This window comes from Protomyctophum bolini (assembly GCF_963924005.1).
Source record: "Protomyctophum bolini genome assembly, chromosome: 6".
NCBI lineage: Eukaryota > Metazoa > Chordata > Actinopteri > Myctophiformes > Myctophidae > Protomyctophum > Protomyctophum bolini.
In genome coordinates this window covers 25,180,719-25,208,315 of record NC_137867.1, presented here as the reverse complement: position 1 = coordinate 25,208,315, position 27,597 = coordinate 25,180,719, and the positions used below count along the sequence as shown (strand labels likewise).

The 27,597-nt window shown below is 43.2% G+C and overlaps 1 protein-coding gene across 4 annotated transcripts in view; it reads left to right on the top strand.

The window, feature by feature from the left end:
* Positions 1 to 27,597, top strand: part of mvk (mevalonate kinase) — a 54,921-nt gene that overhangs the window by 1,820 nt on the left and 25,504 nt on the right. Inside the window, exons 4-10 of one of the 4 annotated variants that reach the window (XM_080765597.1) lie at positions 1,323 to 1,478; positions 2,599 to 2,702; positions 3,199 to 3,244; positions 3,399 to 3,489; positions 3,932 to 4,051; positions 4,279 to 4,432; positions 6,074 to 7,435. In XM_080765597.1, coding sequence (XP_080621723.1) covers positions 1,323 to 1,478; positions 2,599 to 2,702; positions 3,199 to 3,244; positions 3,399 to 3,489; positions 3,932 to 4,051; positions 4,279 to 4,432; positions 6,074 to 6,225 — 823 coding nt within the window. In that variant the 3' untranslated portion in view covers positions 6,226 to 7,435. Of the gene's footprint in view, positions 1 to 1,322; positions 1,479 to 2,598; positions 2,703 to 3,198; positions 3,245 to 3,398; positions 3,490 to 3,931; positions 4,052 to 4,278; positions 4,433 to 5,700; positions 7,436 to 27,597 lie in introns of those variants that run through there. The other 3 variants (XM_080765599.1, XM_080765598.1, XM_080765600.1) reach the window with 3 other exon arrangements.

Below are 27,597 nucleotides of genomic sequence, written 5' to 3'. Positions count from 1 at the left end.
TGGGCCGGACTAACGGGAGGTTGGAACAAAGGACATAGTGTTTCATTGGCTGCCATGCAGCCAATGAAACACTATGTCGGCAATTAGGCCGCACACAGGCTTCATGTGCGGCCTAGAGGGCAACTGAGCATGTTCAACACCATACCAGAGGTGTCCTTTGGGAAACCGGGCCAATGACACTATGAGACTTCAGCATCTGGAACAGGGAAGATGCTCACGGCCAAGCTACACCAGGCTTTTCAGCGCATGTTTACGCAAATACGCGCACACGCACAAGTGGGTCCAGTCCTATTTTAAGTGCTCGTATGCGGGGCTCGCGTGTGCGCGTAAACGTGCGTAAAAAGGCTGGTGTAGCTCGGCCGTCAGGCGTATTACAGCTGCAGGTTGTTGGTAGGTTTAATCAGTCCTGACACAGTGCTGCCGTGTCTGAGAGAGGTGATGGGTTCTGACAGGATGGCCACTAATGAGAGTCTGGCACTAGGCCACACTGCAGCCTTTAACAAGTCTGGATGTGTTTGTCCCCTGGGAGAGAAGCCGGACAATTAGTTTAGAGTATCCCTGTCTGGCCAAAACAGCTTCCCTGACATACAACATTGACTTTTAAGAAAGTTTCTGTTGCATAATATGCAACTATATTATACACTTGCTTTGCTCCTACCATGTTAATTCTGACATGGTGAAGGAAATAAGGTTTTGAGCTACATTTCCCAATTAAGCCATTGTAACAAAGGTACTCTTTTTTTTCTCCAACCTATATTCATATAATTGGTTCTCACTAATTCTCATGATAATATGGTACAAAACCGTACAATTTTTGTATGCCCTTTGTCTAACCTCGCATCACCAGGCTTTCCATCTCGGAGGAAAGCCTGGTCTGTGTTCCAAAATCGCCGTGTGAACCGGTCTGGAGCGGATGGTAAAATACATCATCAATGATTTGTAGTCATCTGGCAGGAAATCACAAGGCGGAATCCAAATAATTCATAATAATAATAATAACTCCCCACAAAAGTCCCCACGATTGTAATTTTAGGGCCTACGCAATCAAATTTAATTTCCCTGTGGGACAACAAAGGTATACAGACGCTAAATAGTCTCTGGTAAGTACAGTCACATTTATATTAAAAAAATCAGCAAAACTACGCTGCATCAATGATTTTATTGGGTAGGCCCTAAAATTATGATTGCAGGAAGTATTTTGAGTACTTCTGATTCCGCCTTGTGGTTTCCTGCCTGATGACTACAAATCATTGACTACAACATTACATTCACTAAATACACTTATTTGCTAAAAATCATAAAAAATGTATTTGTTTTTTAAGAGATTTGCCCAGTTTGACCGTGACTGTTTGGTCAGAGTTGCCAACTGGAGCAGGACTTGGGTCAAGTGCTGCATTCTCTGTGTGCCTCGCAGCTGCTCTGCTCTCTGCCAGTGGAGCCATTCCCACTCCTCTCAAAGACTGGGACATCACCGCCAGGTAATGTCATTGTAGGACCATATTCGCACTCAGACAATTTTGCTCTCATGTCATACCGAGGCGAGCATGATACCCGACTGTAACGTAAAGCAAAATGGCTGCTGTGTGATGTGATATGGTCAATTGAGACCCATTCTCTATCATGTGCAATGTATGAATCAATTTATGTACAGAATACGTATATGCTCTTAATGGGGCATCATTAAAACTTGTGTGGGGTGGCTGTGGCTCAGGAGGTAGAGCAGGTTGTTCAATGATCCGTGGGTCGAATCCTGGCTCCTCCTGTCCACAAGTCGAAGTGTCCTTGGGCAAGACATTGAACCCCAATTAGCTCCTGCTCCTGAGTCCGTGAGGACACTGGCGTTGACTGTTCGCCGCTTCACCTCCCAATGTATGAATGAATGGACATTTGTAAGCGCTTTGAGTAAGCACCAGGGTTTTGTTGCCGTGCCATGCTTAGCTTTTTTTTTTAGGGGGCTAGTGAATCATGGTGTGTGTGATATGAAATGTCCAGTACCTCCCCAGTGCCTCCTTCAGTGCCACCCCAGTGTCTGCCCAGTGCCTCCCCAGTGTCCGCCAAGTGCCTCCCCAATGTCTGCCCAGTGCCTCCCCAGTGTCCCCCTGAGTGCCTCCCCAGTGTCCCACCAGTGCCTCCCCAGTGTCTCCCCAGTGTCTCCCCAGTGGCTGCAGTTTCTCCCCAGTGCCTCCCCAGTGTCCCCCCCAGTGCTTCCCTAGTGTCCCCCCAGTGTCTCCCCAGTGTCTCTCCAGTGTCCCCCAGTGCCTCCCCATGCAGTGCCTCCCCAGTGTCTCCCCAGTGTCTCCAATAGCAATACAAGAGCAATAATACAAATTAATCTTAATTTATTAATCAAATTAATTAATTAATCAATGTTCAGGTGCCCAGCACCATGCCAAAGCTTTTTCCTGCAGGAAATACTGAGCACTGTGCATAGAAAAGCTTCTTATTAAAACAACACATTCACACACATATTCATACTTAATTTTGCACATAATTTGGTTTGAGACTGAGATATATTAAGACACAATGGATATGAGATTCACTGTATTATGGGTGTTATATGTTTTCTGTGCTTTATTTATGCACTTTGTGTAAATCTAGGTGGAGTCAGGAGCATATGGAGCTAATCAACAGTTGGGCATTTCAGGGAGAGATGATCATTCATGGTAATCCTTCAGGGGTGGACAATGCTGTAGGCACATGGGGTAAGTACGGAATCGTTTTGGCTTTTTAAATATGTTATTACTAGATTTGCTATATTGCACTGATCAGAGTAATGGTCACTGAGTTACGGCCATTTATGCTGTAGTGTAAAGCCCCAACTGCCACATGTATGCAATTGAGACTATTTTCATGGCAGACGCCTGAACAGCGTTTTGCCACGTTTGGTGAGAATTAATATATATGTGACTGTTATAAGCTCTGTTCTGCAAATATGTGCTTTGGAGACATAAAAAACACTAATTGCACTACAGTAAGTTTCACATTTATTTGATGGGTTATTCCTCAAATGTGTTTTCAAGCCTCATGTAAAGCATTTTAAAAGTTAGAAGTTTGTCTACAAACACACACGCGCACACAAATTGCCTTATCTTGACTTCTTTACATCTCCACAGACACTTTGTGTACTCAGGCAGTAATGCGATCGTATTAATATATTATATTATTATACAGTTCTAATATTCACTTCCCTTCATGTAGGTGGCATGCTGAGATTCTTGTCTGGGAAGATTATACCGCTGAGCAGGTACTATTATTCTTTTGCAATTTAAATAATGAGCACAATTAAAACAATTAAGATGTAGTGGAGATCACATTTATGTATTGCATTAACAAAGCAGCAGCTTGGTAAATATTACTCTGCTGTGAGCTCAATAATCTGTATGTACACTTATTTCTAGAGTGCCATTGTTGAGAATCCTCCTCACAAACACGAAAGTCCCACGTAGCACCAAGGTACTTGTTGCTGGGGTGAAGGACAAAATGAACAAGGTATAAAATGGTTACTTCATCCTCTGTGTATTACTTCCCAACACTGTAATTAGTATAATCTCCAGTGTGTTAGCATCACAGTCATTCTAGTGCCTGATGCAGAATGCCTTCATAAAACATTTAAATTAAACTCTAGGACAGCACCCCTGTGTGCTGTTGCCGTGGTGACACCAGCAGGTGTGTGTATTTCCGCTTGAGGTGCAGATGAGCTTTAATGGTGTGGCGTCAGTGCTGTGATCACAACATTTAAAAGCACTTGTGTAGTCACTTTTTAACAATCTATACACACACATGGTTTGCTCGGTGCATACAGTTCACTTGCACACAATACCTTGTAGATCGGCATTTTTGAAAAGCCTTTTCACTTACAATGACATGCCCAAATTATTAAGGATGACAAGTTGTTAATAAACAATATTTCCCCCCTTTTCCTTCCTTGTAGTTTCCTTCTATCATGTACCCTGTGCTTGAGTCAGTGGATGCTATTTCCTGCACTTGTGAGAAAACCCTCTCAGACATGACCAGTGAACCCATCACAGGAGAACACTACAATGTTCTAGAGGTACAGAGCATGTTGACAGTATTGCCAAGATCATTTGGTGGTGAACCAATATGTTATATTAAATAACAGTAATTAAAATAAGAATCCATAATTGGTAAGATATTTTTTAGATAACTGTCTTCAACTTCAATGTGCATTTCATATTTTATATCCAAGCAATTTATTTCAACCCCCATGGAGCCACAGGTACTAACTGCAATTTCTGTAATGTCAAATTCTGTGTTTAGGAGCTTATCGACATTAACCAGCACCATCTGAATGTGATGGGTGTTGGACACACTGCCCTGGACACACTATGCAGTGTCACTCTGGCCAGAGGACTTCACAGTAAGCTGACAGGTGCTGGAGGAGGGGGGTGTGGCATAACCCTCCTAAGACCTGGTAATGTACCTTACTTGCAACTTACTTTTCACTTTTATATGAAGCAGAAACCTCATGATAACACATCTTGTAAAACATTAAATGTTTCAGGTTATGATGTGATAACGTATCATGTTAAAACGTGATAACTATCATAACTTGTTATAACAAGTGCATCATGTTATAGCCTTTCACATTTTAATAAAATATCTTGTTATAACATGACACGTTTCTTGTTATAACAAGAACCATTTCACGTTTTGTGATCTAAATAAATTACATTTTCCTGACATGGCAGCAATTCACTTATGTAAACAAGAGATTGTGACAAAATAATATCTACATTGGATCCACTGGAACACAGGTTATATTTTTACATTTCCTGAAAACGGTTGTATTAAATCCCCCTAAATAGCACCTGAATCATGTTCTTTGTTAGCACATGTTGCTTGTATCTCTGTCTATTGCAACTATTGTCAACAAACTAGTTTCAGTTGTTTAGCTAGTTTAGGCTGAAACCTTGACAGTCAAACGTGCCAATGAAAAAAACAGTAATATAGTGACATCACAATATATCGCCTCCCCTAACCCCTCCCCCTTTATCATACTTGTGTGACTTCAGTTAAGGTGTATCACCACCCACCAGGCAAACCAGGCATACATAAAGGCCCACTTCTCCCCTTTTGCAACCAGAGCTTATTTTAATGATGTTTAGGACACAATGAACACTTTCCTGGGGTGTTTATGTGTGTAATATGGCTTTTTAGATGTTTTTGTCATGACGATATGTTTATGACCAAAAACCTGTCATTAAAATGTGGTCTCACTTCCTTCCTGGACTACAAAGTCACACCTCCATGCACATCATTTTAACAAATACTGTAGACTTTTTTGGAGAAAAAAATTCCTCCTTATATAATATTAATACCTGATGATCATGTTTTAGGGTCGGAAAAAATCACGGCACTCCATCTTTAAGGAAGTAGACACAAAGGCCCTCATTTATCAACGCGGCGTATGCCCAAATTTGGGCGTAAACCGCGTTGATAAATGAGGGCCTAAGTGAGGTGATATATATATGCTAGTCTTACATTTTCAACATGATCTATTTTTAGTAAAATCCTCAAGGGCCATTTGTAACTCAGAGTAACACACATGTAACTAAATGGACCCTTAGCGTTAAATAAATGGGGAGGATTTTACTGTGTACTAGCACAGCTCTGCAGCGGTGTCTACCGTGTCCAGGTTAAGTGCTAAAATCTTTATCTTGCTACCTTATTATGTCTCAGCAGGGGACTACCAGACCTCTGGCAGGAAAGAATTCATAGCACACCCCGTATTTGTATACATCTTAAGGATTACTGAGTTGAGAGATCAGGATATTTGTTTGGCTCCAGTTGTGGCACCTCCTGCCGAGTGCCCTTCTGCTGTTAGCTAGAGGGGCTTTGCAGGTTCACGTCTCACAGCAGAGCTCACATTGTCACACCTGGCTGCGAACCACCTCTGCAAAGCTTCCAGTCACTTGCTCTGAATTGCAGTCTTTAATTCCACAGCAGTTGTAGCAAGTCCTATTAGCTTCTAGCTTGACATGAGTAATGTGATCCCTTTTTCACTTGCATGTACAATTATACCCTGACTTGACATGACTTTTTTAATTTGTAGAGACGGATTGCTTAGTTATCCAGAACACTATACAGGACCTGCAAAGCTTTGGCTTTGACTGCTGGGAAACGAGTATTGGTGGCCCTGGTGTTCAGCAGCATTCTCCTCATTCTGTGAAGGAGGAGATTTTGGAAGTTTTAAACCTTTACTGACTGAGCGCCCACAACTGGCTACAGCTGAGCAACCGAACATAATGGACTATGGACCTTTTATTAATAATGCATCAAGACCTATTTGAGATACACACAGCTTCCACAGGTAGCTGAAATGAATCATGCAACTTGTAATTATATCAATTATTTTGTCTGCCAGGTGATTATTGCTGCAGTATTAGAATGTTGTAGTTAAGATCTAATCTGATGGTTCAAATCATAATGGATACAACCTGATGTTTTCATTTTGTGGACTAGCTATCCTTCAATACTGGGAATCGTGGAATGAAAAGGATGTTATTTTATGTGCTGGAGTGATTGCTTTGGCTCTCTGTCCAGTAGATGGCATCAAAGTTACAAAAATGACTTATTTCTAGCTAGAGGCTAGAATGAGAGAGGTCGATTGATGATTGTGTTAATTAAGTCCTAAAATATTTTATTTAATTAATTAATTCATTGTAATCTTTTTACACTATAGAAACAACCTTTCTTAAGTTGACCAATCAGTCAGTTCTATATAATTCTATTAGTTATTTTATAATATGCACTGGTCTTTGAATTCAAATGGGTAAAAAGAAGATCTCATAAGAATTAAAAGGGAAAGTGGTTATTTAAAATTCCTGCCTAATGTTTCTGAGAATGTATCGTTGATCAGGAGATAAAGTAATACAATGTGATCAAATGCATTTGATGTGAAAGTCTCCCATATAAATTATTTACAAGACGCCTGTTGGCTGCTTCTAAGAAAAAAAGCTAAAATCTAGCTATAACTCAACATTTATTCATTAAAGTCTAAATCAAATATGTAACAGTGGGGTATAGTAATATTGCATGTCCAATGTCTGTTTTTTGCAAATCTTGCCAGGTTTCACTTCATAATTACATGATGTACATTTGTATTCGTTTTTGATTTGATAAAGAAGCGCACATGTGTGTGTGTGTGTGTGGGCGGGCATCTGTGGATTCTCTGGATCCTCAGGATTACCTCCACTTTATTGTGGATCAACAGCAACCAGCGTCCTTTTGTGAGTCACTCTTACATTTGTGCTGACTGACGCACACACACACACACAGACTTTTTGTCTCATCCCTCTAATCATGACAAAATATTCTGCGACTGCTGTGGAAGCAGAATATCAACTTACTGTAGAATAGCCCTGATTTAGGAAAAAGGTCATTTTGGGATTTATGAGTTTTGAATTTCCATTCGTCGCACTGCTCAATCTTCATGTAAAATAAATGTGTATGTGTGTGTGTGTGTGTGTGTGTGTGTGTGTGTGTGTGTGTGTGTGTATGTATATATATATATATATATATATATATATATATATACACACACACACACATACACATTTCTTTTACATGAAGATTGAGCAGTGCGACTCTGGCACTGTGTGAATAAACGGACATTTGTCACCCTGCCTGCCTTTCCGCCTGGTGCCCCCTCTGTCCTCCTGAATTGTGTCATCTTCATGTCAGGGCAGCCCCCTGTCAGTGCACGGCACAGTTGCCCCTAACCCCTGCTGGAATTTAATTACCACTGCGCTTTTCAATTGAAATGGCATTGACGAGGGGTGGGTGTGGGGGGTGGGGACAAGAGCTAGGGAGACGGCAGCGCTAGTTTCATTTGAAGCCCCTCTCTTTCTTTTCCCTCTCATTCTCTCTCGCTCCCTTTTACCCCTGCAAGGCACAGATGGTATTTTTTTTTATCAATGTCAGCGCCAGCTTCTTTCTGCTCTGATGAATAGATTCTAAGGAGGCCCTGACATTATTTCAGATAACAGAGGGAGCGAGGAAAGGGGGTCAAGGATAGAGAGAGAATGTCAGAACTGGAGAGATGAAATGAAAACAGTATGCAAACCTCAAAGAGTTGTCCCCAGGAGGGAGGGAAGACTTACAAATCATTTATCGTTTTGTGGGTGTGTGCTGTGCACGCTTTTGTTTTGTCTGGATGAATCATCCTAATTCTTTTTGGGGGTTGTTTCTTTCAGCTTTCGACCGTGTAGAGTGTAGACTGTAGAGACCAAGAGAGAGTGGGAGTGACATACAGCAGATAGATCGGCTGGTCAGGAATCGAACCGGGGACTCATTCTCAGGCATTAGAGTCCATGTGGTATGTGCCCTAACAGTTTTACACAAGGGTCGCCCTGTGTAATTCATTTTGTAATGAAATGTCAGGAGCCATTCACTTTGACCACAGAATTAGCCCTGACTGACCATATCACTCTGCTGTTAATAAGCATTATTAACAGGGTTTCACCCTATGATCCCACCCGGCCTATTTTTGAGGGACGCTAGGTACATCTGTCTTTGTGTGTCCTGCCCTCATGTCATGTGTGTGGCCAAGTCTATGGACTTTCTTTTGACATTTTGTTCCGTACAAACTTTCAGGCCAAGTCGATGGCAAATGAAGTCACGTGACGTTTTTGTGTGATGTCATAATAAAAGGCCCCACTCACTTCACACAAGTGTGATTCTTTTAGTTAAGTCTGGGCATTACAATGCGTGGCCTATATGCTGTCTCTGTGTAAAAATGTATTCATGTGCATTCAGTTGGCTGTGTGTCATGCATACAATGCATTGAGATGCATGTCTCGGCGAAGAGGTATGTTGACATGATTAAAGGGAAATGTGCTCCATGGGGAAGCTCTGTGTCACAGGGACAATGAACCTACACTCCTATAGTCTGTTCAAGGCCCCAGACAGCCATTGACAAGGGCAATATCAACCTCTGGAGCCCCTGCTGGGTCTAGCTTGCAACTCTCAGTGATGATGGGCTGTGTGACCCTCCTGGGGGGAGTATGCCCTTTAGGTAAGTAGGGGGTGGCTGGCAGTGTTGGTAACAGGGGTCTGCTGACCCCATTAAGGCAGCGGGATGTAGAGGAATCTGTCATAGAACTCAGAGCTGAAACATCACCCTGTTTTTTTAACCCCACCACTTTGTAGACGTGCAGACTTTTTCTAATGCTGAGAAAGAATGGGGCACACCCTTATATATTAACAATCAGTTGGAATAGATGTCGGCCATGTTGGCTCAGCTGATTTGACTGACTGAATTAATAGGATATTTTCGCTCTAGGGGGACTACTCATGATTCATGTCTGTCAAACTGGTCCATGGTGTCCAGACCTTATGCACCAGTGTTATTGTAAACATAGAGCTTTGAAACACATTACACCAGTAGCGTGACTGTAGTTCACATCCCATTTTCCATCGTGGAATTGTATCATGTCATTGTATCGATCGTGTAATTGATTCAGTGAAGTAGAGGGCACCTGCACGGCAGTATGTCATCCCTTAGTGCCGGGAGCTCTCTTGTTTAATTGCAGGCTAAGGCCCTGGTTTTCTTCTTGCCTTTGAAAAGCCTCATTGATTTTTATACCACCCTTCATCCTTGCTCTGCTCCGTTTTAAGAGCAAATCCCTTATGCCGAAGTTGCTCGGAATGTAAAAGCATGAAATCTGTCAGCGCTTTTCACAGGGTTTCCAGGTGCAATCCAGACACGTTGACATTGAAATGTAAAAAATCTGTCTTCTTGTGCGCTTAAAAAAAAAGAAGGAAGAGGAAGCACTTTATTCCTCGTCTGTCCCTCAGATGGGAAGGCTCAAGGCCAGTTAATGATAGGCTGTGCTTAAACACACACACACACACACACACACACACACACACACACACGTATCCAGGAGGTCTAAAGTTCAATCCCTTTCTGGAGCAACTCGTTTCTGCTTTGCTAACCAAATTCTCTGAGTCAGAGATTACAGTTTACAAGAGTCTGCCCCCCCCCCCCTGTTCTGGATGTAGCTACGAGTCTTCTATTAGAAACACATTTATAATTCGTTGCATTTAGTAATCTCAAGCCAGTAATCCAAAAATGAATATTCATTCTTTAGTCACACTACTACAAACCATAGTGTGTTACCATATTTAGTTACATTTGGCATAAAGAACAAATATATATATATAATTTGCATTAATTTGAAATACAACTCATCTAATGTTCATATAAGCTCTGAAACAGAAATAGGCTCTCATTTCCCGGAGTTGGAAGCCAAGAATTCAATGTTCTCAAGCCTTATTTACTTGGTTGTGTGTCACACACAGAAAATGGCAGATCTACAAGCTCAGAACGTGTCACAATGCAACAAGCTGTGAGCTTGTAGTTTGGCTGTTTTAGGTGCGCCATGCCACACCACAAAGTATAAATCAGGCATCAGAGACTCAGAGGAAGAATGTTATCACATGTCAAAGTGTGATTGACGGGCCATTAAAGTGTCACCCAGTTGTACTTAAAACCATAGCTTTTAGGTTGATAAATAATGACACAAAACTGTTGGTTGGTTGGATGTTGGTTTGTCTGTCTATCCGTCCTACCTAACCGCTATTCTGTCTATCTCTGTACCTTTTCCTCTCCACTACTGCATGTTTAGACCACTGCACTCATGTAATTACAATGGGACAGGTAGGAGTGTTCATATTTCATCTGCTGCATTCACGATAACATCTAATAATCTGAAAGCGTTGCAAAATTGGTATCTCTTTGCTCATGCATTATGAATGAGTCACTGATTGCTTCTTTGCATAGATTAGCAATCATTTCCCAGAAACCTTTCATATAAAAATGTGCCAGGAGGGTTCTATCTCTCTTTCTGAAGACTTGAGGTGACACATCCCACCGCTTTTAAGATATGACAGATCAGGTGATACCGCTTCTCTCCCTGCTCTTCTGCACCCTCTCTTGCTCTCTGATTTATTTCTCTATGCATATCATCACCGGGGGAATAAGTGTAATTTTCAGCCCACTTTTCCACTGATTGCTCACTTAGTGAATTTATTCAGCATCTGCAGTGTTATTGTGTCTGGATCTGAGTGGCCAAGTACCACTGAGATCCTCCGGTATCAAAGTAAACATTTGCCTACATTAGAAAGGCACAGGGAGAAGCAATGCTCTTTTCAAAACTCTGGATTTTTCTCTCCCTTAGATAGCTTGCAATGACCTCCATTTCCCTCAGCTTGTAGCCACAGATTGGCATAAAGCATAAAGGACTTGTATGCAGGTCTAGTGGTTAGGAAAATAGAATGGTGAATGGTCAGGTCGTGGTGTAAACTCCCAGGTGAGGTTCATGCACTGCGTTCATTTCCTGTCAGGCAAATAGCTTGTTTGACAAGTTGACCACTGGTTAACCAGTTAAATGTCAAGTCCATTCTATAGGGAAACTTGAAAATGTTTGCATGAAATATTTGTTTCTCCTTTAGTTAACCAGGAAGTCCCATTGGGATTCAGCATCTCTTTTACAAGGGAGACCCAACAAGACAAAATCAGGGATAAAGAATGACTGGACATCACACAAAACACAGGCCTACAGCAAGCTACATAAGGGCAGGCTAGGGGTGTTAGCGTTTCCTGGTTCATTCTAGTTCTTGTCAGTTTGTTCATGTGCCCGATAGTATGCAGAAAGAAGCTTTTTAGTAGTCTGTTGCCAGTGGCTCTGAGACTGCGTAACCGTTTTCTAAGCGGCAACATCTCAAACATAGATGGATATTGGAAGGATGTTAATCCTTCAGTGAATATTTTAAGCCCCACTAGTGAGAGAGCGGGGCTCTTGGCTATGTTGGTCAGTTCACTTTGGTCCATAGTCGGTCGCTAAATTCACCTTGCTCCTGCTGGGTGTAAGGAGCAGCATGGCCTCTAGGCGTTGCTAGTGGGGCTTTAGACTCTAGGCTGTTAATGTCCAATAACCACCTGCATGAAAGTTCTGGCACTTAAGACCATTCCATTACACATACAATACATAATACACATATATATATATAGACAACAAAAGGGGGTGTTCGCTCATAAAGTGTTAAGTGTTAAGTTTATATGACATTTGTTATTATTTTGTCTGACTTGATTTGCTAAACACTGAAAAGTGAAAGTTTAAACTGTAAAGAAGCGGCACAGTGAGTCATTGCGTTCAATCACTAAATAGTAGTTGACACCTGCATGTACATGTACAGATCTGTATAGTACATGTGAATGTGGCGGGCACATGCACGTGTGCCTGCTCTGTATCTTCCATTCTAACCCTTAGCCTTTGCCCCCTCCCCCAGATGGGCAGGCTCTCAGCCAAGGCCCTGTGGAGGTTAGTGCCCTCTGCCTGACAGCCTGTCACTGTGCTATGGTGGCGTTTTTTTTTCTTTCTGCAGGAGATGGTGTCTGATTGGGAGCAGTGTGTGAATAGCCCTGTCACACTCGATAAGCCAGCAAGACGACCTGTGACGGGGACATATGGCATGTTTGACAGGGAGAGAGGGTGCGAATGGCACTGAATGATAAAATGGTGTTTTTCCCCCTTCGGCAATGTCATGCTTTCAGGCAAGCGTGTGGACCATCGCTCAGTCAAGCGACTGACTCCGGCCTCCTTGTGACATCTCCTTCAAGGTCCCAAGTTTCTCTGCCTCGCGCCTGGCCAATTCTGACTGCAATCCTGCTGCTTACAGCCGCTCCGTTAGCCTGTCGATGTGTGAAACATAATTGGATATCAGTTTAGTTTAGCAATGTAGACTGGGAAATATATCCTCTGAGTGTGTTTGTCAGAGTTCCTTGTAAAGCTCTCTGGGACTGCAGCCCTTCACCTCCACTCTTCTCTGCCTGTCGCATGCCTCACAGTGTTGATTAATCCACACACATGCCTTCCCATTAGAAAACACTAATTGGCTGGGCTAACACTTGTCCAGAACTGGATCCATTGTAAAAGGGAACAGCATGTATACATGAGAGAAAGAAAAGGGAAAAGGCGAGAAATGGGTTAGAATGTCTGTGTGCAGGGCATATTATTGAGTTCAGCTGCATGCCCCTCATTCTTGCTGTCACCTGGGTCTTGACTTTTTGTGGCACAGCCTCAACTCCTGTCCTGTCAGGTGTCACATAGTCTGTGTCTGTGGCCATGACAGACATCCCAGGTGTCAAACTCAGGCTTCAGCGCACCGTCAGGCACCTCCGGTCTGGTCCCCAGTGACTTGCGGTCAGAAAGACTGCATAGTCCAACAACCCACCACCATGACCACACACACACACACACACACACACACACACACATGCACACACACACACACACACGCACACACACGCATACCTACACACACGCATACCCCAAACCCCTGCATGGCTCCCTGGGGATTGAGTTTACTGTCTGTGCATTGTGCCTCTACTTTCAAGCTGCCACTGGCCGCTAGTTTCTTCAGTCACTTATTCATAATTCTGCCAACACGTTTTTCACTAATGTCATGACAGCTACTACTATCGTTATTTCTGCTGCTGCTACATCTACTACAGTAGTACAGTACATTCCTTAGGCGGTGGGGACAAGTCTGAAATTTCACCACAAGCTGCAAGATATGCATTTTAATAGACTAGGATATATATTTATATATATATTTTTGCCTTTTATTGATAGATTTACAGTAGTTTTGACAGCAAATGGGGAGAGAGATTGAGGAGGGGGGGGTGTGACATGTGGCAAAGGTCGTCGGGATCAGGACTCAAACCCACGACACGCCGTCAGGGCCTAGGTGCCTTAACCGCTTGACCACGGCCCAGGCCAGACTAGGATATTTTTAAAGTAATACACAGTATAACTGTGGTTATGTGTGGTGAATTTTGTGGTTTTCACTATAGAATGTGGCAGTACAACTATTCCCTGTCAGCACTCTCAGCTTGACACTCCTTCATTGTTGCTTTACTTAGCAGTTCAGTTTATTACATTGACAAACATAAAGGGAAAATATAGCTGCAAGCAACGATAAGGCGGGACCAAGCCGGAAGGCAATAAGCAATAAGAACAATATGCACAATAAGCCATAGAAACATGGAAGACTGAACTTGAGAAAAAGAAGACCATGTAATTGTGTTCTTGAAGACTCATAGGCTGAGTTGTCGGTACCCGGATTTGAACCCATGACTTTGTGGTCCAAAAGCAAGAGCTCTAATGAATGAACTATCTGAACACTATCACTTGTTTCATTGTAAACAGCAATGTCATTCAGTGTTTTTGATAACAAGTATGTGTGTCCTGGTTTTTGGGATCATTGTCCAATACTACAGTGTGTTCCTTGTTCATGTTTTCACGTACAAACTTCTCTTCAACAGGGATTTCAGATAATGGTCCATAGATTGTATGTAGAATGTTTCACACAAGTTGCTGAAATATTCATGCAGAATATTTGGCTGTTCAAAGGTTTCATTTTCAAAAGATTGCTATAGCGCCCTAGCCTGGTGTAACCACTCCCCCTGCTGGACAACATTTGCATTCTGCCAGAAGGGTGAGTCCGGAGCGATATGCGGCTGTATGGGGCCGCTAGAGGCGGGATCAATGCGAGACTTATGACATATTGAAGCGGTGCCACAGTGCAAATGTAAACTCAACCTAATAAGACTACAACTCGAAATTATTATAGATTTTTGTCCCGCTGCTTCCGGGTTCATCATTTCTGCTTGAGAGAGCCCAGATGCAGGCAGGAGGAGGGAACTTGTAAACTCAATACTGCCACAATCTGGCAGAGTCAGGTTAATAGCGCCCCCCTTTGGCCAATTGTAGTACGTTTGGTTTCAGTGCTATTTGGCATGCCCCTCTACCATACTGTAAAGTCTCATAAGCATATGCATGACACTGCATACAGTACTGTATGTATTAGGGGCAGATTTTTTGATTGATTGAAATCTTTATTAACAGTTTGCAGAATTACAGTACATTTCAAGCACAAACTCAATACAAAGACTGTTAACTGTGAGTGGACGACCCAATTAAGCCTTACACTTGTTTACAACAGGGTCCACATTGTTCAATTCATCAAAACATTTAGAGACAAACAAATAGACACTTCTATGTAGTTAAAGAACAGAACAGGAATTCATCATATAGGAAGCGAAAAGGGAAAAAAAGTATATATACAGTGAGGGGAACAGGGGGATAAAAGAAAAGAAAACGAAAGACAGAGTGTAGGGCGCCTGCACACAACACCATGCGTTGATGCCATGTGTGCATATGTGCAGGCACCCAACACCACGTCCATACAAAAACATAGTACAATCCATAGTACAAAGACAGAGTGTAGGGCGCCTGCACACAACACCATGCGTTGATGCCATGTGTGCATATGTGCAGGCACCCAACACCACGTCCATACAAAAACATAGTACAATCCAGATACAAATTCAGCTTTTACAGAGGCCAGTTTCGAATTGCAGCCATCCGTAGGTGCCCTTTGAGAGCAGTTTTGAAGGAGCCAAGGGATTCACATGTCTTAATGACTGTTGGTAGGGCGTTCCACATTTTGGTCGCATAGGAGCGAAAATAATTTAGTCCCTTGTTTGTGCCGAATCTGGGTTGTACATGGTTTGTTGCACTCCCTCTGGTGTTGTGGGTGTGGACTTCGTTTACATTAAGGAAGTATTTAGACAGGTACATGGGTATCTTGGTGGTGTATCTAATCTTGTGGACCAGACCCATTGCAAGATGCTGTACTCTGTCGTCGACCCTAAGCCATCCCAGCCTGTCAAAGTGGGCAGGGGTGAGGTGGGTTCGGGGGGTGAGGCCAAGTAGGAGCCTGACCAGTTTGTTTTGGGAGGTCTGGAGCCTTGTTTTAAGGGCCTTTGAGGTGCTGTGGTACCAGGAGGTGGATGCATAGTCAAAGAAACCTTGTACAAGGGCTCCTGTTAAGGTCTTCAAGGTGTTTTTGTCGACCAGTGAGGAGATCCTGTAGAGGAATCAGAAGAAGGAAGCAGAAGAAGTCCGTATAGGCCCAAAGTAGAAGTTATCGTGCATTTTGATCAAATATCTTGGGAGGAGATAGATATTAACTGTTTTTCACATAATTCAAAATGGCGGGTGATCTAAAGGTCAGAGGTCAAAAGTTAGAGCACGAAAGTTCTTCGTCATGAGGAGACTCATATATGTATCGACATTTTTTTGCAGACTGTAATACGGTTCATGAGCTTCAATTGAGTGCTATAGCGCCACCCTTTGGCCAATGGCCGTGGGCTTCTCATAGTCACCGTTTGGCATGGCCCTCTACCATATTGCTATCGTTTTGCGAAAACCGACTGCACGGTTCATGCAGAACTGCTATTTTTGGCGGGACGTTTTACTTGGTCCCTTAATAAGGGTGAAAAGTGTCTGTTTCATTCACGGGTGTGAGATTATTGCTTTATAATGTTTGCACTTATCTGTGCATTTGAAAACTTCTCTCAGACAGTTTCACTCATGCTCATTGTCCTTGCATAACTGCCCTTGGCATCTCTAGCTGCTTTTCAATGAGTGTCTTCACTAGACTAGACTACCACCTACAATTAGCCCTAGCCATGACAGCTATTCGAAACAGCCAATAGGCTATTTAGAAGTTGTAACATTATTTACCTTAATCAATAGGAATTCCGACAGTATGTTCATTGAAAGCCAACTTATTGTCTAGAATAGATATAACCCCACCCCCCTCCCCTACCCCCCACCTTTTCTTTTTTCTTCTCGAGATGCAAGGAAGCTGTGGGCAGCGCCGAAATATGGCTGCAGCTGTGTCTCTATCCCCCGTAACTGCACAACAAAGTATTTCACCCACCTTACTTGTAATGTGGTGTGACAAATAAAGCTTATTCTGATTCTGAACATATTACTATTTCAATATCTGCCCTGTTCAGTGTGACCAAGATGTCTTCACTCTTTTCTGGGCATTTAAAACTAATTTGAGAATATGTAGGGAAATCTGCAATGATTTAAATGGCCCTCATCAATAGCCTGAACCAGGGAGGTTCAGTCTGCTTTTGTCCTGGGTTTGACTGGCAGTGATACAGTCTGTCTGTTGAATGCTTAAACAGACATGGCCTTGCAGCAAATCATGACCCTGTGATGTGATCCTCCCACTGCAGTGCCTTTCATTTACAAGGAAGTGGTCTTTATTATCCAATGCACAATACTAGTGCTGCATCATCTTTATCGGACTAATCAGTTGTTTGGGACTCAGTTGAGAACTAGAATTTTAGTCAATAGATGTTTCATGTTGTTTCCTATAATTTTTTTTATAAACACATCTCTGGTACTGTTCATATATAATTGGTCTTTGTTAAATACCAGAAACACAATGTGGTACAATATTGTGGAATTTTACACATTCGTCCAATTATCTGTTTGATTAGTGAACAAAATCATGACGGCTAGATGAGAGAGAATTTCTGGGAGACATAGTCGTAGTAATAAAAATTTGTAAATTAATTGGGAAGAAGATCCGTGTGTATCCTGATTTGGATATTCAAATCCTGTTTGGCCGAATGTCTATATGAACAAACACCATTGGCCGTGTTTGGGGGAGGGAAGCCAGGGGGTGTGAATGATCTTTGTCGCTGCACGTACTGTGCTCCTACTGTATATGCTGGGGAGAATGATGAACGGCAGGTGTAGGACAGAGGCACTACGTCCTCTCGAGGGGGCTCCTCACTGGCAGCAAATAGTGGCCAGGAATGTGTGGGGAGGAATGTATTGGAATAACTAAATTGGGAGAAAGAAGGGGTAAAAATTATTGGCTATTATACTAGACTGCAGAGGGTCCTCCTCTGAATACAATAATGCCTCAGTGGATGGAAGAGGGACAGAAAGCCAGGAGACTACATTTTTTATTCTGGCCCCAACATATTACATAAAGCCTCAGTGGTGGCCTACCACTGATTTAGAAAGTAGTAAGTACATACTGTTATAACCCGCTTCGAATGTTATCAACCAAATCAATAATAATGAAAAAATAATAAAATAAATGACATTGTTGGTGCTGCTTACATTTACACGTACACAACAGCATCCAATAGGGCTTCGCGTTGCGGCGTTCAGAGTTCAGTGGGTTTTATGGGTAAGTCTCCCATTGGCTTAGAGGCAGCCAATCATGAAAAAGTGTCCACTAAGATCGTGTTTCAGCACCTGGCAAAAAGTTAATTTGATGTAGTAAACTTTTTCACAAACATGGCACCATATAATGGTGAATATATGGTGCCATGTTTGTGAAAAATCCACCCAATAAGTGGTGGACTAGTTTATTGATTACTGTTCTTTACCAAGAAATTTGTATTCAGTAGGCTAATGGAATACATTTTAATTAAACTTCCAAATCTGCACATGTTATATTCATTAGGTAGCAACTCTTTATTATCTGGAATACAGATAGTGTATTTTGCTGTCCACTCCATTAGTTTCAATTGTGTTACGCAAATAACGAATTCACAATCACAGAGGATACACAAATCCTTTAGTCATAAGGGCATCAGCACTGATGAGCATGTTCAGGGTCACAGTACTTACTCTCAAAAGGACCAGTGCTTGTAATCACATAATATTGTTTTTAATCTCTTATTCAAGTGGAGCTGACATTCAACAAATGCAAATGTCTTCATTGACTGTGTGTGTATTGCATGTGAGAGTTTTACTCTTTGTATGCTAGGAACAGCATATAATTAGGTTCTGTAAATTGCACCACTAAGCAGATGAGTGAAGAAGATTGGCAAAATTGTAACTCTTTATTTTTATGTGTACTGTCATTCTATTCTATAGTAGATGCTGGGTTTATGTTCTGTGCTCTACAGTTAGAGGAAGTTTAACACAGGGGAATCACGTACAAGGTCCAACCCCTCTCTGTGCTGCCTTTCCCCCTCTGTAATTAAGAACAACATTTTGTGTAGATTATAGAGGGACCCGGCATGTCATTGTGCCGGTCTGCCTGATTAATAAAAGGCAGCTAATTTCAGTGGTGGAAGGCAGCGCTCCAAAATGGTTCCTAATTACACATTAGGAGTGTGAAAGGCGCCTGCCGCTCAACCCCCGAATCCCTCTCTGCAATCCCACCACGAACACCCCTACCCCATCCTTGTGTGTGTGTGTGTGTGTGTGTGTGTGTGTGTGTGTGTGTGTGTGTGTGTGTGTGTGTGTGTGTGTGTGTGTGTGTGTGTGTGTGTGTGTGTGTGTGTGTGTGTGTGTGTGTGTGTGTGTGTGTGTGTGTGTGTGTGTGTGTGTGTGTGTGTGTGTGTGTGTGTGTGTGTGTGCGTGTGTGTGTGCGTGCGTGCGTGCGTGCGGCTGTGCACGCCCACCGTCACATTAATGCCACTCCCAGGAGTGGCTAATTCCAGCCAACCCACCGGCACAATCAGTGGCAGATGTCAGGAATCGAAGATGATGAATTATGAATATCCCGGAGATGTGGATAGGATACCAGTGTCCTGGGAAAAAGATCCCCCTTTTCTGTGCCATTTTCGGTCAGCCAAATAAGCAGATAGATTCAATGGGGAGCGCGTGGGGATGGGGGAGTGGGGCTGATTGATTTCTATTTGCCGTTTTAAATGTGGTCCGACTGAAATTGGATGTTTTAGTGAAGTCGTCAAGGACTTTATGAGTTGGAGGGGCTGTGTGGCAGTGCAAGGGCCGTGGCTGACTGTTATAGCGGTAATGACTTCCTCTTCTTCCTCCCTTGGGTGGTCAACTCAAGGGCTCAGAGAGCCTCAGACAGCTGGGAATGATGTACCGGAGAGGGCAACTTGAACCACTCTCAGCACAGCATTTGCATGGCTACATGATTACAGCTGAAATGGAGGAGGTGGGGTGAGGGTTGGGGGGGGGGGGGGTAGCTAACAGTAACAGCTGCAGAGGGGAACAGGAAATTAGAGAGCAGTTGTTTTTGTTGCTATTGAGTCTCATCCATAGCTATGCACAGGGTGCAGCAAGGATGTTTCCATGGAAAATAATTTATATCTTGGTGAAGAGATTGTAAAACATTGTCTAAGTCCGGGGATCCCAAACATTTCATTGCCAGGGACCCCCAGATAGTTTTGGGTGATGCACACTAATGTGTGTGTGTGAGAATCAGCATACCAATTGTATCTTTTGGATGTGCGTGCTTTTCTTTGGACTCTATCCCTCGGATGTTTGAAAGCAATCTTTCGGGTGGTTCTCACAATACACTGGTGACACACATGCACATTTGTAGCTTTATTAGACATTTTGCATATTTATAGTATACACAGTACACACACATGTCTGTGTGTTTTCATCTTCCTCTCCCTTCCAGTTGCCTCTCCTGGTGTCCCCCTTTGTTCCACTCTTTGTAAACCTGTGGTCTAGTGATATATATATACACACACACACACACGCACGCACGCACCGTGCGTGTGTGTGAAGATCAAATGGGGGATGAAATGGGGACAGAGAGACGGGAGTGACACGCAACATAGTTCATCGGGATTGGCATTGCAGCTTTACTTTACTTAGGTGCCTCGACCGCAAGGCCAGTACGGGCTGTTCTAAATGAATTTACATTGCACATCAGAATCATGCTATGCACTATGCATTCTATGCAACAGAGAAGTGCTATCTGCCTAATGTATTGACTGATAATTAATATTTCCACTATTGTATTGTTGATGAATGTGTACTACATTTACATATATGCAAATCCTTGATCCATAATTCTGATTAATATTGTGTTGTGGTATGCGTTTAGTGTATTTTGTATTGTTTCTGTTGGCCTGCACTGTGTGCATTGGCTTTTCACCCAAGCCCTAAATGTCCGGTCCGGATTACCACAAATGCAGATTTTTAGCGGCAATGACTTGCAATATAATGTACTTTAAAATCAGGTTAGTAATTTTGTCCCCTGATAATTGGGGCAGCTGCTTTAGCTATGTGTGACCTCCATAACGTATCCTTTTGATACGGATGGAGGAGAAGCTGTATGCACAGACTGGAATGTCCAGGGACCTTGAGACATGATGATGGAATCAGACACCTTGTCAAAACCGATACTGTGGTCTAATGTCGGCTGACCATCCGGCCAACTGAGGAGCTGGCTGCAGCAGGTTTGTGGATGTGCACATGGAGGACCATGGGGGAGGGGGGGGGAGGGTCAAAGCATTGGTGTGGCGAGTGGAAGAGTGAGGTGGAAGATGGAGGCAGGCTGCCAGGCCAGACTTCACCTTGCCACCTTGAATGAGCCCACAGTACATTTCCTCAGCCCTTCCTGCCATTCATCACCAGGCCATGACAGGCAAATTCATCTGAGCAGGAAAGAGGAGCTAATCCTCTATATCTGAGACAGTGATAGACTGGCTGCTCCATGGGACTGCTGCAGGACCCAAGAAATTAGGCTAGAACTGCTGTGGGGGATCACAGGAAATTGGCCTCGCCAATCATATAGAGTAGCATACTGTTGCACCACCAGTCTCTAATTTTATGCCAATCTAGCATGCATCCACTCATTTACTCTGCCCTACTTTCATGTACTGTTAGTGCTAACATCTCCATTTACGATGATGATTTCCCTTCTCTGCCCCCTGAGGTTGTTCTTTCTGCAATAGATCTATCGACATGGAGCATGCTATGTAATATAAAATCCCCTTGGACCCCCTTGAAAACTATATGATTCATCTCAAGGGGCTATCCTTCAATACATTTTCAACGACAAAAGTATTTTGCATTCAAATTTTTGGCTGTCGGCAATAAACAAGCAGCCATCTGTCCAAAGCAGGGGATGAAGTACATATTATTTCAGGTTTCTCGTACATTCTGTGTGGCTGTATTGATGTAATTTCAACCCATTTTCCTGATGAGTGCCTCGGTTTTGACGCCCACACAGTTTCTCATAATCGCAGCGGTCAGCATATAAGTGGGCTCTCCACCGGCAACTCAGCAATATTGAAAAGTGAAAATCTATTCATCAACATGTTTTTTCGTTAACCGCATCTGAATGCAGAGTGGAATCCCCAGTTGGGTTGAGTCATTATTTTCAGTAAAATAACTCTATTAAATAACACTGAATACAAAGCTGTCCCCTCTACAAGACTCGATTTCTTTCCCTGTCCCCACCACCCACCCACCCCTGCTGCCTCCGAGAGCTCTGGCTTCAGAAGCACTAATGCTGTCTGCCAGCTCACTTCTACATAGATGTGTGAGAAGACCAGGGGGTGATCATTTCCTCCGTTTTCCCCCCCTCCCCTCAGGTGACACTCTGAAATATATTTTGTGTGCCCTTTCACTTCAGAGCAGCTCTGTGTGGAGGGAGCCCAGAGGAGACTAATGAGAGAGCACAGGGGTATGGCTCTGTCTGCCTCCATGCCTCATTTTTCTTGATTTCTGCCGCTCCAGTGTCGGCATGGATGCTCGGCATAGGGCTCCTGCTGGTCAGGTGATGGCGATGCCAGCTGGTGCATCCAGTGCGGACGGACAGCGATTCATTTCCCCCAGCCGGTGATTTATGGCACGGCAAAGCAGAGAGAAGCTGGTGTGCGTGGCACCGGGCCGCCTGAGTTAGTGCACTGTCCGGCCCCGTCATGCTTTACCACACAGCGGGCTGGACTGCCTAATTTACGCTGGCAGACAGTCACATATATCACCCCCCCGTCTGGCCGATGAAGATTGGTGGTGTTTGAAAGGGTCTGTGTACACAGTCGATTTTACCCATGTGTTACTCCCCTGCCCTGCACTGCTCCCAGGAATATAGTTTTTCTTTCTTTCGTCTGCTCTTTCTTTTGCTGCTTTGTTCATTTTTTGTTTCTCCCCCCTCTCACTTTATCTATTCTCTCTCTCTCTCTCTCTCTCTCTCTCTCTCTCTCTCTCTCAACCTCTCCCAACCCTCTCTCTATCCTCTCACTGAGTGGATGTAATGTGAAGTGACTGTGTCGGAGGGAGGCCCTCTCTTGCTGGGCCGGCTCCTGAGGACTGTGCCCTTCTGTTCAGGGAAACCGGGGGAGGTCACAGTAGGTAGCTCCCCCGAGCCACGCGGCGTATTAATGCCTGGGCTGACCTCGGTGATAAGAAGGAGGCTTCAGGCACATGTTTGATTCATGAGTCCATCCTCAGTGAGGCCCTGGGGTCCTTTTGCCATCACTGTCCTTTTACTGGTGGGGCAGAGGGGGTTCTGCTGCAGGGGGGATCAGTCCTGTCTGTCAGACTAAGGTCGGGGTGTGATAAAGGCACGGGGGCCGGGACCGAGCCAGATCTCACAGATCAGCCTGCACATTGGACACATGCGATGGCTTAATGGCGGGTGGTGGCATGACAACAGAGCAGTGAGGATTATTGGAATGGATGTCAGTGACAGAGCCTGACATCATGGGCACCTGCCTGAAGGAGGGCATGAGTAGGTGTGAGATCAGAGAGTGGGTTGAAGGGCACTTGACAGTTCCACTTCTTCCATTTTCCCCCCTTTTTCCTCTCAATGTTTTACATTTTCTACTATTTCATGGAAAATAGGAAATGTCTCAGCTAGCAGGACCAACGCAGGGAAGCTGCTGGACAGCTCAGACAGTGTAGAAGATGGTGTTATGTGGAGTTTACTGACAGTTTCAGTTCCAGCGCATATCTCCAAATGATATCCTCTCAGTGGACATTGGTTAGGCGTTAGGGATTACCCCTGTCTAATCCTCACAAATTCTACCTGTGATGTCCATGGTGATCGGTGCAGCACAAACTCTAGTAACACGGTATCTTTGTTTCTATGCCGTGAGCCCGAAAAGTTTTGCATGCTATATACATTTATATAGTATAATTTAGTAACGGGAATACTAAATCGAACAGATCCATTCTAAATGTATTATCATTTTGGAGTGTCTTCAGTCTATGCTAAGACAAAACAAAGATACAATGTAAACAAAAGTCAGGATTCAAGTATTCGGATCTCAGTAATTACAGTGCTCAGCACAGAGAGATTCTTCAAAGAACAGTGTCCTGTCAGACATATCAAAATGCCAGCCTTTTGAATGTGGCTGTGTAATACATAATCCTTATTTGTGTTCCTTGCGTCAAAGAAACGTGTCAAGTCTTTTCAGTACACATCGCATACTTACAATCAAGTTGATGCTTGTCAATGACGCCGTTGCTATCAAAATAGTCACAGACGAGAGGGACAATCTACATTTCACATATCCCATTGCTGCCACCTCCTTCTGCCTGTCACTAATCTTTAAAAGCTATTTCCAGTTTTAATATAGATCTCAAATCCCTTTCCGTTCCTCTCTTTCTATCTCTCTCTCTCTTTCTCTCTCTCTCTCACGCACGCACGCACGCACGCACACACACACGTCACACACACACGCACACATTCTCATTGTTCTTCTTTTGTGGTTGCTCGAGAGCTGGGTTTGGTGGATATAGCGAGCCTTCTCATTCTTCCATGTGTTCCCATGGTCATGCTTTTGTTTTTGCTAAGCTGGTGCCCCCGGATTAAAAGGAAAATAATCTTTCTTTCATTGTTGTTTTGTTTTGAAAACCCGCTGAAAAGTGATCTGTTGATTTTTCTCATCTTTCACAGATTAAGTTCAAATTGAACGATGAAAGCTGAATTTCGGGGTAATGTCTGTTTATGTTTGTGCAAGCTAAGGCAAGGGGTATTGTTGACATAATTGAAATTGTGTTGTTTTTCTTTTGTTTTTATTGTGTGGGGGTGGAATTTGAATACAGGTATACAATAAAGAACTGAAGTACTTCTGCATTTCACAGTTTGTGATGCACCATTACTGCAGTCAAGCTACCCATACGTGTCAGATGGCAGACTAATGTTCATATTAATGAAGTCATTGCTTTAGTCAGAAAATCAATAGTTACTCGATACAGTCAATGGAAGCGAGTGGGCTTGAATAGTGACCCAGTTCCCATGTAATGACAGATCCCGGCCCATTCTGTATGGCTTGATGGCCACAACATCTGCTGTGCCATACAGTCGTATTTATGCAACAAAACACAAACAGCCAAATACAATACTCTGTGGAAGAGAGTAGGCCTATATGAGGGGGAATTGGGGCAGTTGGAATTTGGTTTGTTTGTGTGTGGCAGTAAACACTACTGAGTGGAACTGAATGTGCTTATTCTTCACACAAATTGGAATACCAATATTATTCCACATCATTAGCTGTGAAGAAACGGCTTCCCCAAAATATCAACCCCAGGCTTCTTTTAGCCACAGAAGAGGGGGCCAAGAGGGGTCAGGGGGTTAACCTGGGTTTGGGATTAAACAGCCTGCCCATTATTGTTGGATCTTCTCGGTTTGTAAAGACTGTGCCACGTCTAGGTTGGAGTGGGGCTGTGTAGAGGTCAGCAGGCCTAGTAGGTCAATGGAGGAAGAGAGAGAAGATGTGGGGGGCATTATATGCTAGGTCTGGCCCCAGGCCATAGACCAGTGGTTCTCAAACATTTTCATGTCATGTCATGGATATATTAGTAATATTAGACCCTCATCTGAAAAGATTTTGTTCCAGGGACCCCCATAACAGAAGAAGAAATCTGTCATGGTTTCACATCGTGACACGTTGTGATCGGCTATTGTTAAATAGCTTAAGTATAGAACCCCTCAAGCACTCAGACATAACATTGTCACAATCATTGTAACGATTGCTGTTTATTGACAGGATCATGTTTAAGGCAATTAGTTAACTGATAAAAATACAAATGTTGGTTCAGGACCAGGTTCATGAAGAAAATTCTGTAAAATGCCAAATATACAAATAACCACCTATAAAAGTGACACATTCCCATTAGGTATTTTTGAGGTGCACTAGCCCCAGCCTATGCCCAGCTTTGTGTTTGTGTGTACCCCATAGTGATGATTTGATTGGTTGAGCACCCGATAGGAATGATTTGATTTGCTGAGCAAAGTACGTGTTGAGGATAAAAATTGAAATCACACCCGTGTAAAGTGACAGTATGTTTTAACAGCGGGCGACAGCCAGACGAATTTTGCGGAACTGCATTATTTGTCAATGGGACCCGGCAACTACTGGCGATAGAGGCGATAGCAGGCGAACAGGCGATGGTCGAAAAGTGGGTGGAGGAACGTCAGCCGGAAATATAAAAATAATTCCGCTTTTGGGCGACATCGCCCGGCGTTAGTTGGCGATTGGGCGATAGCCAATGAAATTCAAGCGATGCTCGCTGTTGGTCTCCCGTTGTTAAAACGTACTGTGAGGGGTGCTCTTATCATCATCATACATCATCTCATTCCGGCCAATCACAATTTGTCTTCAATGTCCGTGTTTACACAAACACTCAAAGCTGGCCATTCATTGTCAATGGCATGCAATGTTTATGATAAGACAATGTTTGTGTTTACACAAACCCTCAAAGCTGGACATAGGAGGGGCTAGAGCTAGGGGCTACAATGTATATAATATGGTACTGTATATCAAATTTTATGTATACAATATAGCTTTATGTTTTGTATTATTATTATTTGCACATTAAAGCAGCACTATAAGTTTTTCTTAACAAATTAAATCTAATTTTATCCAATCTGTATGGTAGACTAGAGTATGTGAATACAACATAACTTACCGGTACATAATTGGGGTAGTTGTATTTAGTCTCCCTGCTCTTCTATTGAGACAAAGATTGCGTTAAAGGTCATGTCTCACTTAGACACAGGATCTGACACGACTTTCGAGTCTGGACCTGATAGTCAATATTCAATGTATCCCCTGAGCTAGTAGGTAGGCTCTATTAGCGCAATGGTAAAAAAAATGCAGTACTTCCACAGGAAAATGGGTTCAAATCCGGGGTAAAAGAGGAAAGTTACATAGTGCTGCTTTAATTTTTTCTTATTAAATGACTGGCCTGAAGGTGGCACTAGAGTAAAGGCCATGGGGAAATCAAAATCAGTAGGGGTCATCCTCCGGGAACATGAATGTGCTCAGTCAATTCTATTGCTATCCACTCCAGCCAGTAGTTTATTGTTTGGGACCAACGGGGTGGACGCTGGATGGTAAAACCGATCAACATCGGCATCCTTAGAGCCCAGCCGCTTGTGAGACTAAAAATACATGTTCAAAAATGCGAAGCACTTAATCACATTACTTATTGTTTTCTTGGACGTTCCTTCCGTCTGTGGGGGCTATCTCTGAGGAATAATGATTGGAATCAGCCTCGTGCCTTCTGTGGGTGACAGAACAGATGCACACAGAATGCCGTTACAGGAGACAGCATGGTCCTCGGGCTAAAACTCAAATTAGTCCCCCTCCAAACTTCCACATTTTAATCCAATAGTGTGCACAGAGCTCAGGGAAATGATATTTAGGAGACAATGAGTGCCCTGCAGAGACAAAGAAGGGAGGAGGGATTAGAGTGTGTCTCTGGAGTGGCCTCGACTCCACTACTGATGGAGAGTAATTAAAGCAGCCTGCTGTGTTGTCGATGCAGCTAAAGGGGTATAATAATGAAACATCACAGCTCAGAGAGCTTGGGCCCGCAGCACCATACCTTAGCCTAAAGCCACTGATTAGGATCACTATGAAGACTTTCTATAGGCATATCATGTTGAATATGCATACCAAATGCTACGTAAAATGCACAATTAGAAATTAAATGGATCACAGCAGATAATCTG